Source organism: Nicotiana tabacum, chromosome 17, assembly GCF_000715075.1.
Source record: "Nicotiana tabacum cultivar K326 chromosome 17, ASM71507v2, whole genome shotgun sequence".
In the NCBI taxonomy this organism is placed as follows: Eukaryota; Viridiplantae; Streptophyta; class Magnoliopsida; order Solanales; family Solanaceae; genus Nicotiana; species Nicotiana tabacum.
In genome coordinates, this window is record NC_134096.1 from 47,589,159 (window position 1) to 47,599,922 (window position 10,764).

Genomic DNA, 10,764 nt, shown 5'->3' on the forward strand with positions numbered 1-10,764 from the left:
ACATAGTGGAAATTTCATGATAGATTAATTAATTAATTTTTCCTTGATTCAAGCCGTGATTTTCGCCGAGATTCTCTCCCCTATTGCGACTATAACGACTTTTTTGTTTCTTGACTCGATCTCAATCTTGGTCGGTCTCTGGGTCTCAAGCTCGATTTTGACTCGATCTCGATCTTGGTCGGTCTCGATATTGATCGGTCTCTGGGTCTCGAGCTCGATCTTGGCCGATCTCGGTATTGATCAATCTCCAAGTCTCGAGCTCGACAATCTTACTTCACATCATGGCTCAATATTACAATGATGAACCTTGGACTATCATGTTCCAATATCGATTAGTCATAAGAAGGTCAGACTCGATATTGACCGTATACAATAACTCCTGTTACTCTTCTTTGCTAGTTTCTAGACAATTGTGTTGCATGTGTATGTGTGGTGTTACTTGTTTTGATTTATGAGTTAAAAATTTAAATAATGGAGTAAGTCGTATAAAAAGAAGAAGTAAAACTCTATTTTAATTGTCATCAAATCATTCCGATGTCCCAAAACAATAGAATGTAACAAAATCCTTGTCAAGTTGTAACGACTGTTTGAGCCGAAAAGTCATGTCATTTGAAGAGAACTTCCATAGTCAAACGCTGATTGGCGGTGAGTGGATGAAGCTCCGAAACTTGCATAAATTCTTGAACACGTACCAAATAATACACCATCTTCACTCTTCACTCCCAACTCAAAAGTTAAAACACATATTTTTAATACTCCCCCGACACATGTAGCGTGGAACAAAGTGCATGCCTCCAAACAACTAGACCAACGTTGACAAAACTTTGATTTTCTGCATATTTTGTTGCTGGAATGGAATGAATGATATCGTAGCCCTCCTCAATGTGGACTCTTTGTGCTTGCTGCTTCTGAACATCTTTTGTAGAGTGGAAGTTAATAGGAAAAAGAAAAGGAGGTGAAGGGCAGATAATTAGAAATTGTAGGCTTAATCATGTAACATGTGCCCGCAGCTGAAAATATAGAAGAACCTGTTTGGAAAGGTTGAAGAAGATGTATTTTATGTGCAGAAAAAGATGAATCATATTAGAGAAACAAAAGTGTTTGTACTTTGTAGGGAGGGTTCAACTTTTGATATGGATGAACTGGAACTGGAACTGGAGCTTTGGTATCTGCACTTGGAAGGTAATCTAAAAGGAAAAGTAGGTCGACAAAAATTGTAGAAGAAAATCTCCTGCATGAAAAGTGGTTGCAATGCAATAAGCAGCTCATATGATTATCCTTTTGCAGCAAGCATGTGTAATGACAATATGGAGAACTATATCATGCCATTTACAACATTAACAATGTAATGAATACAGGTGTTGAGAAAAAAAAAATTAATAAACATTGAATCGGTTGAGATTATACTTGTGTTATCTATGTAATTGCCTCCGTGCATTCTCCACATTCGATGGCAGCACATAAAGCCTTCCAGATGGGCGCTAACATCTTCACTGGCGGACGCAGTTCCTGGAAATAATATTTGAATACAGCAGATTGTGTAAGCAAGAGAAAACAAACTAATATTCTCTACCAAGTCCTATGTGTTGAGTATAAGTCCTCCATTAGTTTGTTCTACTCTTAAGTAACAAAGAAAAGTAAACAGGTTTAGAAACTACAGACAGGGAATTTTCATTTTGAAATGTTAAATATAATTTATTACCAAGGTACAAGTATTAAGGTCGCCATGGATTTGTAAAATATATACAGCAGGGAGCATAAATTTCACCTTGAAAACTAGCATAAGTTCTTCTTCCCCTCGAATAATCAAAGACAGACTCCAATAACAGGTAACTGGTGTGACACATTCAGTCAGCACTGGTTTCAAAATCCTGCTAATGGGGACAAACTGGCGAACTGTTTTCCCACTGTAATACAAAGAGCTGAATCAAAATTTTATTTAGAAATAAACAAAAACAAAAACAGGGCTAATTAGAAGATTCTCAGATCAGATACAAAAAGTTTAACAATAGTGCCCTCATGATTCATGGACAATGTGTCATCAAAATATATTTAAGTTGTTCTAATAAATTAATCACTTTTCACTTGTACTCGTAAAAGATTTAGCTGTCCAATCTCATGCAGGAAAATTACTTGAGCGGCGCACACAGAGATGGGTACGCACAGAACGAAAATACTACACTAAATACTTTTGCTGGTTTCCATAATGGTAGCTGCCTCATCTCAGGAAAGAGATTCAGAAATAAGTAGCTGTATGCACAACAATCTTTAAAAAAGCAGACACAAAATGATAGATCCATGCCTAGAATATCTGACAAGCTATATGATTTTAAAAGCATCTTTTAGATGCCTAGTATAGAACAATTATATTGTACAACTAACTTAAGCAAATAGCAAAGCATTCACCTCTACAACAGAAGCAGTAAGTACCTTCCGTACTGAGTCTCAAGTTGAACTCCAAAAGCAGGCAGAATTAGAACAGACTCTGTAATATGCAAAAAAAATCAGCATGAAAGATATGTCGATAAATTCCAATTGATAGTAGTGTCTTCTACTATTCTACCTTCTACATATGGAAAGAAGTAAAAACCAATAGATCTTCCACAAAATAAGTGAGCATTTATCTTAAAAGAATAGTGCTTCGTTACTTCAATGAAGTTAAGAATGTGTTGTACATGAACTGCTATGTAATATGAATATTCCTAATAAAGTGAAATGCCAGTTTATAGAACGGGTATGACACCGCTAATGTTAAATTAACGTGATGCATCGAACATCTAAGGCCCAACATATCCACAAGATGAGCACCACAGAAATACGGATTTTAAGATAGATGCGTGATGGTAGAAGATCGAATAAGATGAGAAATGATCGCATTAAATAAAGAATGCAAATCCCAAAGATAAATAATAAAACGATGGAAGTTTGTTTGAGATGGTTTGGCCATGTCCTACGTCAACCTCTAAATGCACCTTTCTATTGGTGATACTATGTTGCCTTAAGGTGCTATAAGGGATATAAAGGACAAGGTAGATCTAAAATTACATTGAGGGAAATTGTCTCAAAAGACTTACAATCTCTAGGAACAAATTCGAACTTAACTATGAATATAACACAATAGAAGCAATGGATTCATATAGGTGATACCAACAACTTGAGATCAAGGTTTACTTGTTGTGTTTGCACTTATGTTATTTTCCGGGAAGGGGTAAGGGTGATTCACAAAACCTCTAGTTTCAAGAAAACCTCTAATTTGCCTTTAAGGACAATTCTCTTACCGGATTTTAATGAAATAGTCTCGAATAGATCAAATATATAAGGAAAAAGGTCCAAAAATGCCCTTGTGGTTTGCGAAATGGTCTACTTTTGCCCTCTGTTTAAAGTTGGGGCAACTGTGTCATCGCCGTTACAAAACTGGCACACATTTGCCCTTATTTTCCAACTCAGCTAACGGCACCACTACAGATGCCAGTAACATTTCCTTTTAGCATGGAATATCTATGTTCAACAAGAGATAGCCAACTGACTTGTTGAAGCTTGCAACAAGCAAGAACTAAAATACACATACACACATTTAAATGTACTATTTTTTATAAACACATTTAGATGTACATAATTGTATACATGTGAAATCGAGCTCATGGACACATGTTAGTATTATATTTCCACGGGCCCCAAAGGGGTGCCTATATATATATATATATATATATAAGGGGGAATGAAAAATGTGATGTGGCACCTCTCATAGGCCATGAAAGTCACTTATCTTTTTTCTCATTTTTTTGGCTTTTCTCTCACTATTTTATTGGTTTATCTGAAGTTAAATAGTCTAAAAATACCTAAATAATTACTCAATTAAAGGGTAAGTTGGCAGTTACTCAAGAAAATCAAAGATGAAAAGACGTTAGTTCTCAAGCCGTTTTATTAGTGAAACTGCTCATATTCTACACCTCCTGCCTATTTAGTACAAAAGGCTCATGTGCTGAAGCACAAGAATTGGATAACGATCAAGCAATAAAGCTCCACCAACCAACAAGTCAACTTAAAATGGCAGAATGTAGAAGCTAGCCGGAAAGAGTGCTGCTTTGAAATCATCTTCATTTAGTCTCTGTGGCAACTAGCAAGTTCACTTTAAAACTAGATGTGCACCTGAACATGGATCGCAACAGTTAGCGAATGAATCGTGGTGGTGGGATGCCTATTGTAACTGCCAAAAAGAATGATACCGCATAGTTTCAGCAACAGCTTGGAAAGTAATAGCTTCGGGCACATATATGTGAGAGCTGATTTTAGTAGTAGTAATTTTTTCATTTGAATTGACACTTAAATTGTTGGATGTTGCAGGTAGGAAAGAGTTGTGTCATCAGGTGTGGTACTTCTGCAATCTGTAGGAGTTTTTTAGAGTTAATTAATTAGAATTTCTGAATACTGGTAAAAAGGTTCATAGTGTACTCTTCAGTGGAAAAAAATAATCTTTGTGCATATATGTTGATACTACATAATAAAAAGAGAACCTTCTGCAATTGAGTTTCATAACTTTTGGTTTCCAATTATTTGAGATGTTAAAACATGCAGTTCAGCGAGTTATATTTTCCATGTTTTTTCTCTCTTGGGACTTTATTTTTTTCCATGGGAGGAGAGGAAGCTGATTTTAAGGCATAAATATTGTCTGTTCATTGATCTTTTATTCTCTTTTTTGTTTTTTGACATTTCAATTTTACTGCTCTAATAACCATAACATGACAGGTGTGTTTCCCCAAATTTTATTTTATGGGTATTTATAATTTTGTGGGTTTGAGTCTTCAAATGCACACGACAAGATAAATTCTCTGGGTAGAAGCTCAGTGTGCATTTATTTGCTTTATGGATGACATAACGGCAAAACAAAGGCCAAACTTGAAAGGATATTGTGGAGTTTTAGAGGAATTGCACATTACTTTATATGATGCCATCTGGAATATTTCAAAGCTTGTGGTGAGAGAGATGCTAAAGCTAAGCTACGGGGAAAAGTAACATGCATGAAGATGAGGATGTGATAACTTGGCCTAGTTGAGTCAATGACTAGCTAGGTTCAACTCATTTAGATTACCAAATGTTCATTAAACAAAGTTGTGCATCCTTTTTCTTTTTGGTTCTTATTTCTCTTTTGTTGTTCCTTTTCTTTGTATTCTTTTTTAGTCAATCTATTGGCTTATGCTAAATACATTAGTTCTACAAGCATCCTCATTATACAACAATCTGTCAATTATTAAGCCTGAAATAACGTTTCCATTATAGCTCCATATAATTTCCGTCATAAATGAAATAAGAAAGGAGAATTTTGGTAACGTAAAAGTACAATCCTTATGCCTCTGGAAAAGTCACGATCAAATAATTACATTTAAACTTAAAAAAGGAATGTCCAAGTCTTAGTTGCAGCTTTACTCATTATCTTTAACCTATGTAATTAGGGTTCCTGAAATTAAATAAGATCAGCATGTCAAGGTAACCACATGATAGTATCTGGTCTTTTTGCTTTCTAACTTCGAACCTTATTTTACTTTCTTCTTGACATGTTTTAGTTCATGATCTACTTCATATTCAACAGAATATTTATTCTTTAGAACTAATTTTGTATGAGGTATATATACCTACTGAATTATTGAACCACAAGCTACTTGTATTTGTTAGTAATTATGATATTCTCTCTCAGCACATTAGTACTGTAAGTACTGTTAATAGTAAAAAGACTATTCTCTCTTAACACGTTAGTAGTTACAAACTGATCTTCCCAAATTAACGTCCACAATCCAAATGGTGCAAAGGCCTTTGCAATTTTCTTGACTGCTAAAGGTTTTTTAGGCTATCTATGAATGAGTAATTGAGTTGAAGTAAATTATTTTTAAAAGTAGTATTTTAGTTGAAGCAAAAATGATATAAGTAGATATCATGTACTTCACTTGGCAAAAAACAAATCCCGAAATTTCAAGGCATACGAGTCATGAGTATAACTGACAATAAGTTGGTCGTTTGGTTTTTGATGTTTTTAGTTTCTTTAGTTTTCATTTGATGTTTCATTTTTTTCTCAACAAAATAAAACATATACAGACATATTTAGAAATGAAAATTTTCTTTGCTGATTTGTAGATTCGATAATGAAAAATGTAGTTCATATAACATGTAATTCCAATGAAAATATTATCTATATAATTAATAAATATAATTACTTAAAATTTATATGCATTTAATGCCATTGTTAGAACGAAGAAGATGCATGGAGAGTGGAGGTGGAGCACGATGGTTCTTGTATACAAGAACAAGGGTGATATCCAAAATTGCAATAATTATCGGGGTATCAAGCTGCTTAGCCATACTATGAAAGTCCGGGAGAGAGTGGTAGAGCTAAGGGTGAGGAGGAGTGTGTCTATTTCCGAGAACCAATTTGAGTTTATGCCGGGGCGTTCTACTGTAGAAGCCATCCACCTTGTTAGGAGATTGATGGAGTAGTATAGGGAGAGAAACAAGGACTTGCATATGATGTTCATCAACTTAGAAAAGGCGTACGATAAAGTTTCGAGGAAGGTTTTGTGGAGATGTTTGGAGGCTAGAGGTGTACCTATTGCCTACGTTAGGTTAATTAAGGACATGTATGATGGAGTAAAGACCCGAGTGAGGACGGTGGGTGGGGACTCGGACGCATTGACGCGCCACATCCAAGGGGAGGTGTCGTGGTGCATGCTATTTGTAGATGATATTGTATTGATTGGCGAGACGCGAGACGGTGTGAACACGCAATTAAAGGTATGGAGGCAGACCCTGGAATCTAAAGGTTTCAAGTTGAGCAGGACCAAGACAGAATACTTGGAGTGTAAGTTCAGTGGCGAGACTCAAGGAGGGGATGCGGAGGTGAGGCTGGACTCGCAGGTCATCCCTAGGAGAGGGAATTTTAAGTACCTTGGGTCTATTATTCAGGGGATGGGGAGATTGATGAAGATGTCACACATAGTATTGGGGCGGGATGGATGAAATGGAGACTCGCTTCAGGTGTTTTGTGTGATAAGAAGGTGCCACCGAAACTTAAGGGTAAGTTCTACAGAGTGGTGGTCAGACCAACGATGTTGTATGGGGCTGAGTGTTGGCCAGTCAAGATCGCTCATGTCCAGAAGATGAAGGTAGCAGAGATGAGGAAGTTGAGATGGATGTGCGAGCACACCAGGTTAGATAGAATCAGAAATGAGGTTATTCGCGACAAGGTGGGTGTGGCCCCTATTGAGGACAAGATGCGGGAAGCGCGGCTTAGGTGGTTTAGTCATGTGAGGGAGGAGGAGCACAGACGCCCCGGTGAGTAGGTGCAAGAGGTTGACATTGGAGGGCCTACGGAGAGGTAGAGGTAGGCCAAAGAAGAGGTGATTAGGCAAGACATGGCTCAGCTTCAGCTAACCGAGGACATGACCCTTGATAGGAAGGTATGGAGGTCGAGGATTAGGGTAGTAGAGTAGGTAGTCTAGAGTGTTCATAACAGTAGTATTGGCACGCAGTCTCGCTTTATGTTGGTAGTAGGTTTTTATGCCTAACCGTTGTTTTCTTGCATTATTGATCACCTTATGTCTTATTGTTTTTATTCTGATTTTATATGGCTTTTTGGTATTGTCCCTTCTTGTCTATATTTTCATTAATGTGGTGCTTATGCTTTCCTGAGCCGAGGGTCTATTGGAAACAACCTCTCTATCCTCACAAGGTAGGGGTAAGGTCCGCGTACACACTACCCTCCCCAGACCCCACAGTGCGGGATAATATTGGGTATGTTGTTGTTGATGTACTTAAAATTTATATGCACATACAAGAAAAAATCATCTATTCTATCATGACTAAACTTTAAAAATATTAATTCTAAATTTACTAATATTCTTTATAACCGCGCAAAGCGCGGACAAATTCACTAGTTGGATAAGTAAAAACAAGAAGCTGAAATATTGTTCAGATAATCCTCAAGCGCAAGGGAAATGCAATATGATCCCGAGATCACCAGACAATGATTATCGAACTTTAGTCGATTGTTTACAAGAAACTAGAACATTATAGCTACAATCAGTAGAGCAAATATTATTTTTGTATTTCTGTGGTACCATATAGCAATCTACGTTGTGCATGGAATTTGTTAGGTTTGAGCCTGATTAAACTTTAAACATAATGTAAAACCACTACCATATTGAAAATTTTGTCAAGTACTATTACCTTCTGTAATAGATAAAGCTTCATTTATAGAAAGCAATTGTAAGGTGAATGGTTTCTTACCCAAGGAACAACTGAAGTTACTGATTGAGAGGTGTATGAAATATGAAATGAGGTTAAATGAGGTTCTGGTCTCAGATTTTGACCATCTTGCACAATGTGCATCAATAAGCGCAATGGCAGTGACTGCCCACTGAAGAAACTTCATAGCATCCCATGTAGCTTATATTATATTCTGATTTAGCTCAAGAAAGAATGGCGATGGAAAACGCACATTATAAGCTGCACATAAAGTAAAGTCACAGAAGTTAAAACGTGCTCACCTTTCTTAACTGGCTTCTTTAGAAATAACCTAATGAGCAATGCCATGATAACTAAGCTCCAAATATGCAGAGTATCTAGCTTTCCCTGCATTTTAAAAGCTTCACCGAGTTAAACATAATACTTTTACCACAAATTATGTATCTACATAATTGAAGCAAAACATATGGTTATTTAACAGCATGAAATGACAAGTGCTTAAACATCACAAACTACATACTATCGTTACTAAAGCTACTGAGGATAGAAATTGAAATCATTAAGTCAACATGTCTGCTCCCTCTGATTCCCTAATGATTTGGGTGCCTGGTTTAGACTCACATCCACATTTATCCTTGGTCTTGTCATTATCCTCCCCGCCCCCCAAACCCCAAAAAAAGCTACTGAGGATAAAAAAGTATATGCTACCTCGCACCCAAGGATTAAAATTAAAAAAAACTATGTCTCATCGGCCTAAGCCTTGGTGGACAGTACCTAATTGCAATTTTCAAGCTAGATTATAAGTTCTTCAGAGCTAGCAAAAGAGCCAACATAAATTGGGGGGGGATAAAGAAGCAAGGCATTAAATAAATTGGTGCTATTAATTATAGAAACCAGTGCTAAGTTAACTAAGGTTTGTGATTATTACACTTCCATAGTATGAAACTTAGAGATTTTCTAATTTATCTTAAAAGACGAATTATATAGTAATGAAATGAAATTGACCTTGGGAAAAAAAAATGAAATGGGCTCGAATAGGCAGAGACATATTAGTTTGAGATTGAGAAGCAGCTAATTGATAGTGCGAAGTGAATAATGCCCTTAACTGTTATAAATTGGAGGTATAATATTACCTGCCGGAATACGAGGAAGGAGGGATAGGCAAAAAGGAGAAGAGTAAAGAGGCATAAATTGGAACCCTTTTCTCTACTCCTTCGAACCACAATATGGTGGGCGTCAATGGCTTCAAGTGGGCCTTTACCCACTTCATGTACGTATGTGTATTTCCCTTCTGCTATGGCCAATGCCTCCTCCGCCATGCCACTCTCACTCTTACTCCGGCATCAACGAATTTGGAGATTTAATCAGAACAAAACGGGTTGATCCAAACCCATCAGAAAACCTTATTATGGTGTTATACCCGATAAGCTACTACTACTAGCATAATCTTCTTTTTTTGTTTTTTATTCCCATTAATTAATATGGGGAAGTAAATAAATACCCCCAATTTGCAGCTCCAAATCTAAATATTATATATGAGGTAAATATTTGCGCGTACACCAAACAATATTAACTTACTACTTAATTAATTTAACGAGGTAAGAATATATATTAATGAACTATAATAAGTTACTTGTTATAAATAACTTTAAGAGTGAATGTCTATGTATTACGAAGTTACTTGAGAGCAAGTTATTTAGTCATAAACTAGTCTAGTTACTTGGTCACCAAGATTGATTACTTGCTCACCTATCTCTCTCTAAATTTCTCTTGTTTCACTTTATTTCATATTATTCCATAACATGTTATCAGCACGAAACTCTAACGTCTCAAGAAGCTTTTTGAGAAAATTAAGGTATAATTTTTCTCTTTTTTTAATTATAACTGATATTATGAAAATAAAGTTTGTTGCCCTTGAAATTTCGGTCAAGAACTATATGTCATGGGTGTTGAATGCTGAAATCTATTTAGATGCAATGAGTCTTGGTGCGCCATTAAAGATAGAAATAAAGCATATACTCAAGACTGTATTAATGTCTTGATTTTCTTGCGTTATTACCTTGATAAAGGGTTGAAAATAGAATATCTCACAATCAAAGATCCATTTGTTTTGTGAAATGGCTTAAAGGAAAGATATGACAACTTAACGCTATGATTGGGCTCACATGAGGCTCCAATACTTTAAGTCTGTTTCTAAATATAATTTCGCGATGTTCAAAATTACTTCTAAATTGAAACTTTGTGGAGATAGTATCACAGACTATGATATGCTTGAAAAAATGTTCACAACATTTCATGCTTCTAATATGGTCCTGCAACAGCAGTACCAAGAGAAATGTTTCAAGAAGTACTCTAAGTTGATTTCTCTTCTCCTTGTGGCTGAACGAAACAATGAATTGTTCACACGATAATCGACCTACTGGGTCTACACCATTGCCTGAAGTAGATAATCGGTCGTGGCCAAGGAAGAAATTTTCTTGGTGTTAATCCCCAAAGAAAAATAACTACCAAAAGTGGAAAGGAAAAAATAAG

General features: G+C 36.2%; 1 protein-coding gene across 1 annotated transcript; it reads right to left on the reverse strand.

Annotated features, from left to right (window-relative positions):
* Positions 1-486: 486 nt before the first annotated feature.
* Positions 487-9,705, reverse strand: LOC107782864 (uncharacterized). Its single transcript, XM_016603807.2, has 6 exons — positions 9,366-9,705; positions 8,535-8,619; positions 2,431-2,485; positions 1,769-1,907; positions 1,408-1,509; positions 487-1,231 (listed from the first exon to the last, which is right to left on the reverse strand). Exons 1-5 carry the CDS (start codon positions 9,549-9,551, stop codon positions 1,417-1,419), a joined length of 558 nt encoding a protein of 185 aa, XP_016459293.2. The 5' UTR covers positions 9,552-9,705; the 3' UTR covers positions 487-1,231; positions 1,408-1,416.
* Positions 9,706-10,764: the final 1,059 nt, after the last annotated feature.